Below are 18,632 nucleotides of genomic sequence, written 5' to 3' on the forward strand. Positions count from 1 at the left end.
GTCCACTTTAACTCTCCAATATCATTAATAATGATAATAAGTTTACAATAAATCTTTTTCAAACAAATAATGATATTGGGATATGTATACTAAAATAACTTGTTTAGGGGGGATCCAAAACATGAAGTTGTTGGTGTGAGCTAACTTGAATCACCTACATAAGATATGTGAGGGTATCATGCCAATTTGAATTACTCATATAGGACTATTAGATACATATTGATATTAGGGAGAAACAACATTAACCACCCATTTAACGGATGTAAAATACATACAATGCATGAGACCATTGGGACATACCAACTTCAATCTCTCGTATATCTGAGTGTCAAACACATATATGATATTGGGATATGTATACTAAAACAACTTATCTAGGGGGGATCCAACGCATGAGGTTGTTGGTTTGAGCTAACTTAAATCACCTACATAAGTGTGAGGGTATGCCAATTTGAATTGCTCATGTACGACTATTAGATACATATCGATATTAGGAAGAAACAACATTAACCACCCATTTAATGGATGTAAAATACATACAATGCATGAGAGCGTTAGGACATGCCAACTTCAATCTCGCATATCGAGTGTCAAACACATATATTGTGTTGTCACATGATCATTGGTTGGCGCTCAAATGGCCCTCCGAGTGATTTACTCTTTCCGACGACTTAATAAATAGCTAGTTATGGGGTCATTTTGATATATTAAAATTTAAAACAAGTGGTTTTGGTTCCAAACTGGAAACAAAATCGAAACTATCAGTCTGGCAAATGAAATCATTTGATCCTAAACCAAAACCGTAATTACCTGAAGCTAGTTCGGTTCTAGTTTCAAATTTGGTAAACTCAAAATCGTCTATTATGGAACTATGGATGACATCAAGGTGTGCCAAATTAAAACACTATAGTAGGGAGTATTAGATGCATGAGGTGCATGAGTACGTCGAGTTATAATGACTTGAAACATTCATGTAGAAACACAAGAACATCGAGACATGCTAACTTAAACTACTCACAGCAGGGAGGTTTTAGATGTGCATAAGATGCAAGGGTGTCGAGTATACCGACATGAACTATCATTATCATTATTGAGGTTGTTGGACACAAGAAATGCATGAGTGCTTTCAAACTTGCCAACTTGAATCACCAGGCTTATGAGGCATAAAGAACGTTTAAGATACTAATTCATCAGCTTATTTGAGCTCACAGGGAATTCTTGTCCCCTTCTCCTTCGTGCTCTTACCATCATCTCGATGTTCCAAAGCCAAACCATCAAATCAAGCAAAATGGTGTAAGATCAAAAGGACAAATCCAGAACATGGTTAAGGGGACTATGCAATCAGACAGTCGTAAACTTCGTCTGTGATGTCACCTTATTGAGTCGAATCCACGAAACTACAATCGTAATTCTACTAAACCTTCCCATATAAGAGTTTAATTTGCCCACCACATGAAGCTTCTCTCCGAGACTCCAATTTACTTGGTGAACTCCAACACCGACATACCCGCAAACGTAGCAGCAGCATTGAATCCGGCGAAGCCGGCTTCCGTTGCCAAGGCCCGGAACTCCTCCTCAGTTCTCTCCTTCCCTCCGATGCAGTGAGCCAACATGACGAGGTCCAACTGGAAGATGAATTGGGCTTGTGCAGTTGCCGCCGGAGCCACCGGACGGATGTATTCCACCACCAACACCTTCCCATTCTCCGGGAGACTCTTCCGGCAATTCTTCAGCAACGTCACACAGAGATCGTCACTCCAATCATGAAGAATCCACTGCACCCTCAGAATCACTCGTCGTTAGCATTTTTGGAAACCAATGCTCAATCAATAAAAGTCTACGTCGACATAACCTTCAAGAAAATGGCGTCTCCAGAGGGAACACTGTCGAACATGTCTCCACTGACGTGCTGCACTCCTGCAACCAAACCATACCACGAAAGAATGATTAGACGCCTGTTGATGATGATTACAGAGACTGATGGAAACGCACCTGGAATCGGTTGTGCGGTGGAGATGACATGGGGGAGGTCGAAGTTGATGCCCTTGACGTGGGGGTGCTGGGAGGTGATCATGCGGAGGGTGGCGCCGTCATTGCCGCCGACATCGACGAGCACGTTGATCCCAGCGAAGCCGTTGTAGTTGCGGAGCAGCTGCTTGATCATGATGCCGGAGTGGCTCAGCATCCCCTCGTTGAACACCTTACTGAACCGTGGATCGGTGCCCATGTACTCGAACGCCGACATGCCGTAGGCGGCCTCCACAGGGTGAACACCGCCCAACAACGATTCCTTTACGTGGTGCCTGCCATCAAAAACTTTAACTAAGAAAGACTATCCAAATAAATTAAAATTTCAATATACTATCTTAAAAAATCATAAAGTTTCTATTAAATCATGAAAAAAAAATCATAAATTTAATATCATATTTCGACGCACCATATATCGATGTTGATCTTGTCGTGCTCCAACAAAGCATACTTCGCTATAGAGGCATCGTCGTTCGTAGTCAAGTACTTGCAGACGGGCTTCATGCTGTACTTCCGCAAACTGCGACCATCGGCGGAGACGACGGTGCAGGTGATGACATCGTTGGCAGCGAGTAAGCAGAGAAGCCGGTCCACCCAGTTGGCCGCCTGCGGGTTCTTGGCCGGCAGCTGGGCAGCGATTTCCTCCGCGCTCAGTGCACCGCCTGGGCCAGCTCCGACGATGATCTCGAATAGGCCGAGCTCGATGGCCACCTTGAGGGTCATGGGGAAGATGACGACCGACGACAGTTGCAGTGCGCGCTGGCATGCCTCTTCCTCCTCCTCGGGGGTCAACCGCAGCACCTCCTTCATGGCCGCCATTAGGAGTTTGCTATCACAGGACGAGTACGTGATCTGTGTGTTTAGGTGGAGGAGAGCGAGGAGGTTCGTGCTGACTTTATAGTGTGCTAATAATCCTCCAAAGAATTCAATTGAATCTTATCTCCTTAATATTAAATCTTGCTAAACGCGCATATACTCCATATACAGAATGTTTTTGGCATCCTAATTATGTAAAGTAGGTTAGCATACATGACACAGTTATAATCCGATCGTCTATAGCTTTATTAACGGTATACCTGTTTCGAATAATAAGTAAAAATTGATTTTTGTAGAACCTAATTATTATGGAGAGAGCATTATAACCTTCGACAAAATATGCATTGGATTTGGATGGACTCTTTATAATTTCCTTTTGTTGGAATTAAAGATGTTCATTGTATCAAGAGATAAAATACATTAAGAACCTATAGAAGGATAATATAAATTAACTATTAGTTCTTGAAAGAGTTTTTTTTTTTTGAAACAGTGATTCATATTAAATGTAACGAATATAATATATGTATGGAGGTTATATAAATTATGTGTTGGGTCATGAAATATAGAAAGTTTTTTACTGAAACATATAATATTTTGTCTTGTCCTATTCTTCCTTTATGTGATAGCTCTATCTTTTCTCCCTATCTAGTTCAATACCTTCTTGGGGTAACCTTGCGTAAACCAACTTACCATTTATTCATTATACGTCGGTCATTCACTAATTTGACGGAGACAAAAAGAAAATTTTGATATGTACTTGCTATCTCTCTTCTCTTGCTTATTTAGTTATTGTACACTTGATTAGTTTGTAAAATATTTTAAATAACCAATTTTATCCCCCACTTGGTGCCATTTGGTTTCACTTCACCATGGACCCTCTCTGAGTTTATAGACTCCGTCATTCTCTTTCAAATAATCTATTAGGTAAATCTTTAAAAATTATTGACATAATTGTTAAAGGAGCCCGAGGCAAAATCACTCTCATGTCATTATGTACTTGACTTCTTTGCTCCCTAGTTCTTCCCTTCCAAGCCCCTTTTGCCTCATCAACTACCAAACGGGTAGTCACCAGTTCATCAGAGTAGGCCGACAATCACTCCCTCAGCTGCCTACCCTCCTCGATGGCCTTGCCTAGCTGCCAGCAAGTATCCTTCAACTCCTAGCATAGGACTTAAACCTGCTCCTAGGCCTCTACCACACTCTCTACAGCCTCATCTTCAATGACAGTCGATGTGTCCCAAGCCTCCTCCACCTGTGCCTCGACTTCTTCAGCACAATAGATAGCCAAACCTAGGTCCAAGAATAGTTCAGAGGTCTCAACCTCCACTCTCCTGAATGCTTTCACGAGGTGTTTCTCTACCTCCTCGACTTGAAGGTGGGTCCGAGTCAACTATGAGGATAACTTTGCAACTCGAGCCTCTACCATCCTCCTCTCTTCTTCAGGCCGCTTTGCCTAAGCCCGCTAGGCAGAGTTGGCCTCAGAGAATTGGCTGATCAATGCGTCCACATCCCACAAACGGTCAACAAGCACCGTCATGTAGTGATGGTGCTGCAGGTGCAAGATGGTTAAAGAATAAGTCAAAAGAAAATAACAAATATGCTCAAGGGGCCTTACCAGGACTTCGTTGTGAGAGTAGAGGTCATCCAATACCCCTGGCAGGCAGTTGTATATTATGCCAGCCAAGGTGTGTTGGGAAATCTTGGGAGCGACATCACATGAGCAGCGAAAGAACAAGAAAACAAAATCCTCGATTCCCAAAGAGATGTTCGTCGTCGTGCGAAGATTGGTACGCAAAATTCGCGAAACTTAAAACTGCGTATAGAGTAGATTGTGTTACCTAGGGAGATCGTATATCGCTGTTTGCTCGTAAATCTTTAGGAGTGGGTGAAGGAGGTCAAGCGTCCTCCTCTCTAGCGGTGATCCACACAGCAAGGCTGCGACGATGCTCCTCAAAACTCCAAGCCTACTCTGAGGTGGAGAAGGGGAGGAGAATAGGAGAGTCAAGCAAATGCTCTAGCCTATGAGGCTCTGAATCCCTCCTATTTATAGAGGTCCCCTGTCAAACCCTAATGGGTCCTCCCCTAGTGGGTATTGGATCTGCATCCAATAAAATAATGGCTCCGTCGGATATCTCATATTCGAACCTCTACTCATCGCAATGCCTATCATATGTGTGTGACCCTCTAGGCCCAATATCGAGCTGGCCATGAGTCATACCTATCAGAACTCCTTCTAACTCAGTGAATTATTATCTCTGTAATAATTCACTTGACTCATCGACTACGGACGTACTAGCCCACTACGTCGTAATCCCCAGACAATACAGAGGAATCCAATCCATTGGACTTGTCTGTCCTCAGTTACCGTGTACCTATAATCCCTTATCCATCTAATATCCCTGATATCGTATATCGAGCATGGTGTTGTCAGACCCATACGGTTTCTACTCGAGTCTCGCTCTAATGGATTCTCTCGGAGAACTCTTTCTCTACGAAATTGCTATCTAACAATAAGGCATCATCAACCATCCAACATTCCGTAAGAGGATCAATCAGTGAACTCATTCTCCAATGAGTACCTGTACTATATCCCTAGTGTCCCTACACGAGCAGCTATGAGACCAGCTGCATCCATCATATGGACGAGTATACAGCCCACCAGTCTGTCCGGTTATCACGATGTCCCTCTCGAGTAACCTATGACCGGGATTATTTAGGATATGTGTTTAAAGGTGAATCGATCTCATTATCGTGATCTCATCACGATCCGATTCTCATTGCACAAATCAAAGGACATCACAATATATATATATATATATATATATATATATATATATATATATATATATATATATATATATATATATATATATATATATATATATATATGCAATAATTATAAAGTGATATACGCCAAAATATAATAAGCAAAAAGATTATGTATCAAGTCACATGTGTCATCACTCACGTGATTGGCTTGCTGGGCACCTATGACTAGCAAGGTGGGGTTGAGCGAATCCCGACAATAGGTGGTGGCTAGCTTTGCCTCCTCCCGTAGTCATTGGTCCTTGGGCAACCCCTCCTAATGCGACTTCAGGGGGGCACCCGAGTACGGAGCCAGGCGGCCGAGCATAGTGGAAACGAACGATCTGAATGTGAGGAAGCTCTAGTCCAGCGAAGGATCAGTAGATAGAGGATGCGGAGGTATGGCCTAAGGGCCTTTGGTGGCGTCATCCTCCCAGGGGGTGGAGGGCTCCTTAGCCGCCTCCTCACATGATGACACCACCGCAGGTGGACCCAAAGATGGGCCCGAAGAAGCTACATGAGGATCCTCCCTCGCCATAGACAATTGCAGGTTAGGGATTTCCTTAGTGGATGGCTCCATATGTGGAACAATGACCACGGGAGATGGAGCATTGTGGGGCTAGAGTAGCGATATTGGTTTCCCAGAGGCAACCTCTTAGATGGGGTCAGCCCAAGTAATGGCCCTAGAGAAGTGACAACAATAAGATTCGGACCCCCAATTGAGGGCCATATAAGAGAGACAAGGGGTGGCCCCTACCTCTCAAGCGATCCCAACCCAAGAGACGAAGCCACCTCTACCTTCATGAGCAGTGGCTTTGGGGGTTCAGTAGGGCCCTCCGATGCCTCTTTTAGGGGCTAAGGCGTACAACATCGTACTTACCTGAGGACCTCAAAAAAGTCAAAACCCTTGCAAGGGGTTGCAGGTCTCCCTCGAATAGGTCGACGCCAACCTTCGAGCTTCCAAAAGCCCCAATAGCAGGGCCACAAAAGGTGCCCTAGGCCCACGATGGTCGCTCAACCGTCAATAGGCCCTCGTTGGGCCCCAAGAAGGGAGTAGAAGGGCACCGCCTCTTCAACTCCCAAAGATTCATACCTGCTAAGGGTCCACAAAGCAAGGGTCAAAGACAAATAAAAAAGAGCCAAAAAAGAAAAAAATGATCGTACCAAATGGGGCTGGAGGAGAGGTGGCCTCCACCGAATAGGCTTCCTCCTCATGCTTCATGACCCCAGATGAGAAGAACCCCTATATCTTGTCTAGGGCCTCGCCTTTGCTCGGAAATAGAGAAGGCAGTGTGTTGTCTATGATATGTGCTGCCAAGCCTTTCGTTGACGATGAAGAAGTGACTCCTCCAACCCTTACTGTAGAAGATCACTCCGCTTATCTTAAACCTTGCACAGGATGACAGGTAGTAACTACTTAGCCCTTGACTTAGTCGAAAACATGAGCAAAAGAGGTCCCAAGATGACACCACCTGCACGTCATCGCATGCCTTGAGGAAGAACCTCAAGAAACACCAAGAATTTGGTGTCATATGGGAAGGCAAAATTTGATAATATCCCAAACAATAAGCCATCACTGGAGGAATAGGGAGGCATAACCCCGCCTCCACAGCATCAATGGAGAGACAAAATCACCCGAAGAGTTGATGGAAAGGGCAAACCTCATCCCTAAGGATAGACAGAACAAACTCCGATGAATTCGAAAGCAATTGCATAGTGCCTCTAACTACTACGAGGTAACCACAGAACTGTAGTCGTGAGCCTCCTTCATTTGCACTAGGTCTCATGGGACCATAGGAGTCTCTGAAGGCTCGCTCCTCGCAGATAAAAAGCTTACCTGAACCACCTACCATATGTGTATAATCCTCTAGGCCCAATATCGAACTAGTCATGAGTCATACTTATCAAAACTCTTTCTAACTCAGTAAATTATCATCTCTTATAATAATTCACTTGACACATTAACTACAGATGTACTAGGCCACTACGCCACAGTCTATAGACGATATAGGGGAATCCAATTCATTAGACATATCTATCTTCAGTTACCATATATCTATAGTCCCTCATCTATCTAATATCTCAGATATCGTACACCAAGCATGATGCTATTAGGCCTATATAGTTTCTACTCGAGTCTTGCTCTAATTGTATTCTTCCGAAGAACTCTTTCTCTCTCAATCTGAATAACCCTAACCATGGATTTGTGAGTAAGAATACATAGGATATTTCTCTCATGACACTGAGAGCAGATGATTCTCTATTGATACTCAATTACCCTCATAAGATTGGCTACCACATCCGATGATCGGTTGAACTAGATATATAACCTCTAGACCTATAAGTTCGGTATTAAAGAGCGGAGTACTCATACAGGGCATCCTTGGTGTTTCAAGTCTAAGGACCAAACATACAATTAGGACTACCGAATCACTATATGACAATAAGGTATCATTAAACATCTAACATTCTATGAGCGGATCAATTAGTGAACTCATTTTTCAATGAGCATAAGTACTATATCCCTAGTGTCTCCACACGAGAAGCTATGAGACCAACCGCCTCTATCATATGGATTGGGTATACAACACACTAGTCTGTCTAGTTATCTCGATGTCTCTCTCGAATAACCTACGATCGAGATTTTTAGAGTTTGTATTTAAAGATAAGTCGGTCTTATTATCGTGATATTTGCTAGTCATAGGTGTCTTATAAACCAATCACGTGAGTGATGACATGTGTGACTTGACTTGCTTATTATTATTATTTGACATTTGATCACTTTATATTGATTGTTGCACATACACATATATATTGTGATGTTCTTGGATCTGTGCAATGAGAATCAGATCATGATGAGATCACGATAATGAGACTGATTTACTTTTAAACACAAACCCTAAATAATCCCGATCATATGTTACTCGAGAGGGACATCGAGATAACCAGACAAACTAGTGTGTTATATACCCATCCATATGATGGATATAGCTGGTCTTATAGCTGCTCGTGTGGGGACACTAGGGATACAATACAGGTGCTCATTGGAGAATGAGTTCACTGATTGATCCGCTCACACAATGCTAGATGGTTAATGATACTTTATTGTTAGATAGTGACTCCGTTGTCCTAGTGGTGTATCTAGTCCCTAAACTTGAGACACCAAGGATATCATGTATGAGTGCTCCACTTTTTTATACCGAAGTTATAGGTTTAGATGTTCCAAATCTAGCACAGTCGGTCATCGGGAGTGGTAGTCAACCTTACGAGGGCTATTGAGTGTCGATAGAGGATCATCCACTCTCGGTGTCATAAGAGGAATATCACATGTGTTCTTGCTTAGACAAATCTCTAGGCATGGTTATTCGGATTAAGAGAGAAAGAGTTCTTCGGGAGAATCCGATTAGAGCAAGACTCGAGTAGAAACTATATAGGTCTGACAGCACCATGCGCGATATATAATATCTGGGATATTAGATAGATGAGGGACTATAAGTATATGGTAAATAAGGAAACACATGTTCAATTAATTGGATTCCCCTGTATCGTCTAGGGACTGCGACGTAGTGGCCTAGTATTCACAATCGATGAGTCGAGTGAATTATTATGAAGATAATAATTCATTGAACCAGAAGGAGTTCTGACAGGTATGAATCACGGCCAGCTCGATATTGGACCTAGAGGGTCACACACATATGGTATGCATTGCAATGAGTAGAGGTTCGGATATGAGATATCCATTGGAGCCCCTATCTTATTGGATATCCAATAAGCCTCTGAATTATTGGATCATATGGATGAGATCTAATAAGAGCTAATGAGAGATTATTGGATAAAGATACACTAATCTAAGAGGCTTTGGTAGTTGGATAAAGATTCAATACTCAATAAGGCAGGATCCATTACGGTTAAGTTGGCCCGAGACTTCTATAAATATAAGGGAACCAAAGGTTCATAGGTTAGAGTCTCTCTAGGGTTTTATCTCCTATTCTCCTCCTTAGATAGCAGGCCTGAAGATTTAAAAAGCATCGTCGCAGCCCTATTGTGTGGATCACCACTAAGGAGGATGTTTGACTTCCTTCACCCTCTCCTACAAATATGTAGGGATTCAGGAATATATGATCTTCCTAGGTAAAACATAATCTTTCATATACATAGTTTTCGATTTTATGATTTTTATGCATTAATCTTTGCACGATGAAGAACATAATCAATGAGAAATTTGAGGATTTTGTTTTATGTTCTTTCGCTGCGCATGTGATGTCACCCCCAAATTTCCTTACAATCTCATCATAATTTGATTCCATTCTGCAGATCCATAGACATCACAATATATGCAATATACAACATAAATTGAGAAAATATCAATATCAATAATAATAATAATAATAATAATAATAATAATAATAATAAGCAAAAAGACTACGTAGCGTATCACATGTGCCATCACTCATGTGAGTGGCTTGCATGGTACATATGATTAGCACAATCCACCACTCCAACATAGTCAAACCCCTTAGCGAGTCCAATCTATCACTCTAACACGGTCAAGCCCCTTGGCAGGTCTGATCCACCGCTCTAACATAGTCAAACCCCTTGACGAGTCTAATTTACCACTCTGACGTGGTCAAACCCCTTAGTAGGCCTAGTTCTTGAGTCGTGCGCTTTAGTATAAAGACTCAAGGGATGCACCTAGGCATAGTCTACACACGCCCTAGCCGTGCACTCGATTTGAAGACCCAAGAGTGACACCTCGGATAAGTAAGAGCTAAAAGGAACTCGCTCCTAAGGCAAACACCTCAACATGAAGTCTCGAGGGTGGCACTTAGGCCGAGTCTACACGTTCCCTAACTATGCACCTCGACATGAAGACTCTAGGACGAACTTATATGCTCCCTAACCATGCACTCGATTTGAAGATTATAAAGTATAATTCACTCGGTGTAATGATCATAATCACTGAATCATTAACCCAATCACATCATATTAAATTTTTTCTTATTTTTTAATATCATGATAGTAAATGATTTATTTAATTCATATTTAAGAATAAATCTAATATAGAGGAAATATTCTCTCTCGTATCTTATATAAACTCGGACAAAGACCCCTCTACTTTCACTGGTTTTGGAGGAATTTGATAGAGAGGAGAGTAGATGGTGGTCACCACCCTAAGAAGATTGTAGGTTTTCCATTTTAATTCTATCATTACAAGTTTTAAAATAATCCATCAATGCTTTTTCTTAATATTACATAAAATTTCATATTTATTAATTTTAGATTTTAAAAGTAAAGTTATACATGTTTCCATATTCTAACATTGTAATATTATTTTTTTTAATATTATATCATAATGTAAAAGAATTCGTAAATCACATTTTCTTAACCTTGGTTTAGTGGGCCCTATGTAGCCGATCTCAAATCACAATGACTCGGATCGCTTCAAATGGGTCTTAAGTGATTCTAAATTTTTACAAATAAGTCTAAAGCTGATTTTGGGTGATTCTAAATTGGTGTGAGTTTGAACAGGTGAATCCAAGTTGGTACAGCTTCAAATCAAATTGGTTCAACATAGGTGCATGCCATTCTTAGGATATAGTGAGCTTGGTATCCCTTTTATCTATTGGTTTAGACAATTTAAGAGGTTTTATTTGATGTTGTTGATGACTTTTGATAATTATTTAGAAATTAATCAAAATTTTAAATTTCATTGTTGAGAATGGGGTTGAGTGTACTTGTTTAATATGATTTTTACCATATTTATGAGGTATATTTAGAAGTGCCCCTTGAAAGGAGCTAAGGGATTATCACATTTTTGACATGCCATATGCCAAAAATAATTTATTCTAACATTTTTTACATTTATCTTAATATCTCATTGAATGCATGAATGAATGAATTTACAAAATATAATGTCTCTATTGAGACTATCTAGTGGTTTATGCATTATTGCATAGTTGGTAGGTCTTGAGTGCACATAAAAGCATCTTGTACACTCTTTAATGAATAAAATTTATTATTTTTTAAATATAAAATATAAATATTTTATAATATATGAGGACATTATTTTCCTACCGACATAGGCTAATACTGATAATGTTACATGACATTATTTCCTTATAACATTATTTGCCTACAAAAACATTATTTATCTTTGAGAATTAGCCGGCTAACATGGTGGTTAGATAATTTATTGATCTCCATTTTGGTAGGTGAGAGGTACCACTCAATTCATTGTGGAGCTACAATATAAATTTTCTTAATATTTATATACATAAATATATTATTATGATTCATATTTATATATATAATATTTATAATGGACTTGTTATATATATATAATAATTTTTATGTTTGAACTATACTATTACGATTCGTATTTATATTATCTTGATATTACTCATATATTTTTAAATAAAGTTTGACATATGGATATTTATATTTTTAGAACTTAATTATGGAGATTTCTATCCAACATGATTGCTCAAATGTTTTTGTATATTATTTATTGTGATAGTAACTTTCTAAAAGTTACAAATTGGAGACTTAAGTGACAAAGACCTGTTTGACATTTTCTTCTCTTGTGATGGTGGATTAATCAGAGTTCCATGACTTTGGTCTGATCCATGAAAAATTCTCTATTCTTGATTACATACATTTTGGAATTGTCTGCAAGCAATGGAATCTTGAGTCATCAAATTCATAGGCATTTTAGATAGAATCTTGGGTCATTATTGTTAATTTCTATATTTTGTGAAATATCAAAATAAATTTCACATGTAAAAATTTGAGCAAACTTATTTCAATCTGAACCACAAGACAAGATATATTCATGGCTTTGGCATGTAAAAAATAATTATTATTTTTTGAAACTAATTTTTCTGTTATTTCAAAATCATTTATGATTTAATAATATTTTTAAAAATCCATACTCAATAATATTTCATAAATCTTAATCAATTAAAAAAACTACAAAATTCTCATTTTCCAATTAAAGAAAATGTGTCCTATGATAAATAGGTGGATGAGTAATAAAATACCCCTCTAAATTAACTGTAAATTAATTAGCTACCCATATACTTCTTCTGACTTACACTTAAACACTCTTCTCTTAGTAAAAGAACAATGGATACAACTCAAGGGATGACTTCAACCTTAACACTAAAGCTTAAAGCTTAATTTAACCAATATATATTATTCTTAAGAAATCCAAAAAATATTGGCCAACCTTTGGATTAAGTTTGCTTGTGATTAACCAGTAGATAAGAATCACAAATAACACAACCATTTGCTCCTTGCAACTATAGATACAAATATTACAACTTACAGGTGATAGAAAAACACAAATCAGCAGACACAACAATGTCATTCTTCAGACAAGGGTGAAACATAAAAGAAGACCACACACAACAACACTGAGCAAAGAGCAAATATAGTAATAGGAGTAACATCATGGTCTTGGCTTCAGTCATGGGATCCGAAGGTGCCGTCCGCTGTGTCAAAGCCACGACATCGACTTTGAGATAGACTCCCAGCCAGTGCTCGCCTTCAGTCGATGGTCTCCTTCAAGGCTCGACATAAGGCTTTCAGGCATATCTTGCAAGTATAGATGGCGGAGACCGGGAAGGTTGTCGATGCCACAAAGTCCTTCTCCCTGTAGATCTCTGCAGCGGCTAAGATGCAGCAAAGACAAGCTCGGCAGAGCCTTTTCCTCCATGTCCAGCTGACTCAGGCGTTTCAACTCTGCAATATTAAGTGACTTCAGACGCAAGAACATGTTTGCACGGAAGCGCAGCTGCTCTCCGTTGTATGCCCTTCGCAGCGTGAGGTGCGCCAGACTATCTAGTTTCTCAAGATGAGGAATGGGGTTGCAGGTAGCTTTCAGTTGAGAATCCAGTAAGTACAAGTGGGTTAGGCTGCTTAGGAGATTGAACCATGGAGGGACTTTCCACAGCTGCCCATCCAATACAAGCTTGCGGAGGTGAGGTGGAGGAGAAGGCAGGGAGTCCAACATCAGTGCCTCGTCGGATGCCGCGTCGATAGTGAGGGAGAGAAGCTGGCCCATCTTGCTAATGGAATCGCACAGCTGAATCCCGTCTTCCGCATGCACGTTCGTAAGTCCAAGGCATCTCAGTCGGACCAGCGCAGCTATTTCAGCGATGAGCCTCTCATCTGCTTCGACTGTTTTCAGAGTCAGCAAGCCTTTCATATCCCGTATCCACGAACTGGTATCTGTTTTTATCCTTGGAGCTTTTTGATTCAGTATGTCGTCAATCTTCTTCACGGTTGCCTGATCGGATACTAAATTAATTATACCCCTCCCTTTTTTTAGCTTCTTTAGTACATAAACACAGTCCATTAGCAGATGCCGCAGTTCCTTGAGCTTAGCCACTTCATGGGGAAGACAAATCACCTTGGTTCCCCTCAGATCCAAGGTCTCGAGCATCTTAAGTCTTTTGACATATTTGGGGAGCACTTCAACATTTGTGTCCCTTAAGCTCAAGTACCTTAGATTGAACAGATCGAACACTTCACCCGGGACATGGTCGATAGGAACATTTCTCAGTTCTAGCACCTTCAACAGCATAAGATTTGGGGACATGGTTAGGAAAGAAGCAGCAGAAGCTTGGTCATCGACGAAGAAGAGAAGAGATCGAAGGCGAGACAACGGAGCCTCCTCCTTCTTATTATTTGGCGGGACAGCCGGGGCTTTCTCAATGCCGATCTGGACGGACAGGCGACGCGCTTTGACATCATCTACTTTCGCTCCTTGCTCATCCAAAACCGCACAGAGTTTGTGGCCTTTGGATACACATAGGGTTACCTCTCTCATGAGGATGTGCATTCGGCAGGCTTTGACTTTGCCGAATTCATCCTTCCTTGCCACCTGGAGCATGCTACGAAGGATCAGCTCATCGAAGTAGCCCTCTGCGACTTCCTCCGATGTCATTCCATGTATGTCCTCCACGAGTCCCTCCGCTACCCACAACCTGAGGAGCCAATTTTTCTTGATCACATGGTTCTCCGGAAAGAGGCTACCACAGTGCAAGTAGCACTGCTTGAGATGGTTAGGTAGATCAGCGTAGCTAAGCATCAAGATGCGCGACATGGTTACGAGCATCTCGTTGTTGCTCAACTCTGAGCCGATACCATTGTAGAAGCGCTTCCAAGTCAAAGGACTCCGATCTTTGGACGACAACAAGCTTCCTAGTGTAAGGACAGCTAAAGGCAAGCCTTCACACTTCGCTACAATTTTTCGAGCCCAGTCCTCTAAATCTTTGGGGCAAGACTTATTAGGATCTATCCAGAAAGCCTTCTTGCAGAAAAGAGACCAAGCTTCGGATTCAGGCAAAGGCTGGAGGTTCAAGATATGGCTGTCGATGCATAGCGAGGCAGCTACGTGGTGGTCTCTTGTGGTGACGATGACCCTACTGCCCACTTTACCGTTTTGCAGGAGATAAGAAAAGTCATTACATGCGTTTCTGCTCCACACATCATCTAACACGATCACGTACCTCTTCTGATGAAGGCACTCGTCGAGCTCGTCTGGTGTCCCCTGCACCTCGCGGTTGCCTATGATCTGCCTTACGATGCTTCGCAACGGCTCCTCAGCGTTGTAGGTTTTGGAGATGGAAACCCAAGCAAAGCAATCGAAGTGTCCCCTGACATGCTGGTCGTTGTAGACTCTCCTGGCCAGGCTAGTCTTGCCCAGGCCGCCCATGCCACAAATCGAGACCACCATGTTCCTCGGGGCGTCGTCAGTCTCACCAAGGAGCCATTTAATGACTCTGGCTTCGTTTTGCTCCATTCCCACCACATCAGTGCCCGTGGTTTCGTGAGGCAGCTCCTCATGTGGCTGCCACATCTGACAGCCACCGTGGTAGCTCTGTTCTTCTCTGCGCATCAAGAGCTGTGGCAGGTATCGGTCTCTTCTTTGTTTAATATTTTCGAATTCTTCTTTGACTTTGGTCAAACGAGTGCCGATGTAGTCTGAGGCGTGGGAGTTCCACGATTTATCCCACTCTTGGCAGTGACCGAAGTAGACGATAAGATCCATCATGTCTTCGACGTCCTGCGCTGTTTCCTTCACCTCCTCCACCCAATTCGCCTGGGACTCGCTGTCTTGTTTCCGTTGCTCCTCGTCACGTAGTAAGCACTGCATGCTCCTGAGCTCCTTCCTCAGGTTATCGAACTCATGTTCGATATCAATGCTTTTGGATCCTTGACTCTTGTTGACGGCTGTTATCGCTCCTCGGACAGCAGCGGAGGTCAGATCCTTGCTCAAGCACGCCAGGTAGTTGCTCAGCACAGCGAAAGTCAGCGGATCCATTTCCAAAGATATACTCTCAGCCGCTATACATCACCAACACTTCCGGCGTGACGACCGCCGCTTACTGCTCCATAAACAAGCAACGAAGGTTATGCATGCAAAACAAGTCTATAATCTTACATATCATAAAGAGATCAAGGAAGTTATGTACCTTCTTCCACGGCGTCACTCCTTCCACAACCATTCCCAGCTCAATCAAAATAGAGATTGATTGCATCTACCCAAAGGACTGTCTTCTATATAAATGCATGACACTATGGTCATTTCGACAAGAGGATCACTCCACACCACTCATCTTGATGGATCATTCGGTGCATTGACGACCCCACTTGATCAATCATAACCCGATATCTTTTGTTGGATCATTCACCCAACCTGATGCTGTAGAAGCGCCTCTTTGTTGGATCTTGGTGCATTGACTTCACGTGTTGGAAGTCACTCACAGCTGGTTCAATCATTCATTGGCACTGACCCACCACCTTGGACGTTTATAACGTGATGAGCACGACTGAGGGGACTTGGCCAACTCAGTCACCGGACACTAGTCCAGTGTAGAGCATCATGACGTGACTGCTTTGGTTGCTTGTCCACGTTACGTGACCCACCAAAGAAAACTAAAAACATCTTGTGACGCACCACGTTGAAGAATTATCACAATGGAATCGTCCTCACTCTCTCACTCTCTCACTCTCTGTATATATATATATATATATATATATAGCGATATATATGTACTTTTGTTGTAGGAAGAGTTTGCAGAAAATAAAAAGGTTTGCGTGCTGCTCGTGCCACAGTTTTGAAATGCGTGTTATGGTGGAAATGTGTTGATGACGGTACCTCTAAGGATCAAATTCGAGTTATCTTAGCGTTTCTTTCGTTAAATCAGGATAAAGTTTATTTATCTTTCAAACAGTCTTACTGTTAGTAGTAGCTCACTATTACCGGCAAAACATAGTACTTGATTGATCTCTGTACTTTATACCCCACATGTTGGGTTGATAGCCCATATTCAGTCCAAGATGGGTTTTATCTGCTCATAGTTAATCTTCTCTTAATCTAATCCTAATTTATATTAGGGGAGTATGGTGACTATAAAAAAAAGGGCAGAAAAAGACAGCAAATAGGTAGTTTTTGGTAGTAATGGGATTTCAAAGAAAATGAGGAGAAGGAAGAGAAAGAAAGGGAAGAAGACAAGGACAATACAGAGAGACTGTTCTCAATTATCTAGTAGTGCTTTCATCTCAAGTTAGATCATATCTATAGTAGATTCTTACTGTGATTACTTTGGAAGAATTAGGGAAGATTTAGATATTGTGCACACGACATGATCCTTGTATCTTAGTTATTCTCTTGTGATTGTTGCTAAGATTTTGGACGAGAAATTGAGATTTGTATATTCATTATTCTTGTAGTGGATTATCTCTAGTTTGCTTTGTGGTTTTTACCCTTCACATTGGAGAGGTTTTTCATGTATATCTTGGTGTTATATTTGATAGTGATTCCATTTAATTTCGCTGTGTGTTATGACCTACTAATATTTATTCATATACAAAAATTTATTTTACTTTATATTCCATCACCACATGTTTGAAAATGAAGTGGCGCTAAGGGTCTGTGTAGGATGATCATGGTAAACTATTTCATTTATCATCTGCTAGCATGTCAAGTAGGTAAGGGACTTATTGGAATTACCCTTATTATCTTAGAGATGACTCTTTTCATAACTCTAATATAGGTTTCTCAAGTTGCACCTTAGTGTTGTTCTGGAGTCCACCATTAAACTTAGATAGCAACATCGCAAAAAGAAAGAAAAATAAAATGAAAGTGGTGTTAAGGGTCCACCACCAAAGTTTGATAATAATATCACGAAAAGAAAGAAAATAAAATTTCATATTTATGTGCTGTGACAAGTTTTAGTGACATGCAACCCTCCACTTTTTTTAATTCGGATATACGATCAATATTAATTATTTTTTATTAAAATAGACAATGATTCTCACATTATTCTGAATCGATAAGGGTAAAGAAATTTGTACAAAATTATACTATTAATCCAATGACTTATAGTATAGAAGTACGAGAATTAACATAATTTGTTTATTAGAAACTAAATGGGTAAGAAAAAAAAATATAGAAACACTAATATTACTAGATATAAAATTTAGGTTAGAAATGGTGTAGATACATGATGAATACTTCGAAGAATCAATCTATTAGAATCATTTTTTGCACCTAAATGAGCAACCAGAGATACTATTTAGATATAATAAAAGTTTACGCATAATTGATTGTTCTATATATATATGTTTTCATTTAACTTGGAAGAATTATAATAAATAAGGGTGAAGCTCTACCTAGTAATAAATTTTTTTAATGGACTTTAAATTTTTTATTGATAAATAAAAACATTATTATTTTGTTTAAGAACACTACAAGTGAGCCTTGATTAGTTTCAATTCTCATAGATCTTAATTATTCAATCCATTATAAATTTTATGATTTTATAAAGTAATTTATTTAAGTGTCTTATGGATTTCAATTCAAATTATGAATTTATCATATATTTCAAATATCCTGGTCATGAAACTGGTGTGCCCCTTGTATTGCAAGTTGTCTCATTTAAACCTCCAAAAATACATTGAAACAGGATAGA

The 18,632-nt window shown here is 40.5% G+C and overlaps 2 protein-coding genes across 2 annotated transcripts; both read right to left on the reverse strand.

Moving 5' to 3' along the window:
- Nucleotides 1-1,426: 1,426 nt before the first annotated feature.
- LOC135622110 (caffeic acid 3-O-methyltransferase-like) lies at nucleotides 1,427-2,847 on the reverse strand. The gene is made up of 4 exons (XM_065123749.1): nucleotides 2,438-2,847; nucleotides 1,993-2,303; nucleotides 1,853-1,917; nucleotides 1,427-1,775 (listed from the first exon to the last, which is right to left on the reverse strand). Exons 1-4 carry the CDS (start codon nucleotides 2,845-2,847, stop codon nucleotides 1,479-1,481), a joined length of 1,083 nt encoding a protein of 360 aa, XP_064979821.1. The 3' UTR covers nucleotides 1,427-1,478.
- Nucleotides 2,848-12,925: 10,078 nt separating this feature from the next.
- LOC135623756 (disease resistance protein RPM1-like) lies at nucleotides 12,926-16,284 on the reverse strand. The gene is made up of 2 exons (XM_065127057.1): nucleotides 16,131-16,284; nucleotides 12,926-16,043 (listed from the first exon to the last, which is right to left on the reverse strand). The coding sequence occupies exon 2, from the start codon at nucleotides 15,977-15,979 to the stop codon at nucleotides 13,148-13,150; it is 2,832 nt and encodes a 943-aa protein (XP_064983129.1). The 5' UTR covers nucleotides 15,980-16,043; nucleotides 16,131-16,284; the 3' UTR covers nucleotides 12,926-13,147.
- Nucleotides 16,285-18,632: the final 2,348 nt, after the last annotated feature.

This window comes from Musa acuminata, chromosome BXJ2-9 (assembly GCF_036884655.1).
Source record: "Musa acuminata AAA Group cultivar baxijiao chromosome BXJ2-9, Cavendish_Baxijiao_AAA, whole genome shotgun sequence".
NCBI classification, from domain to species: domain Eukaryota; kingdom Viridiplantae; phylum Streptophyta; class Magnoliopsida; order Zingiberales; family Musaceae; genus Musa; species Musa acuminata.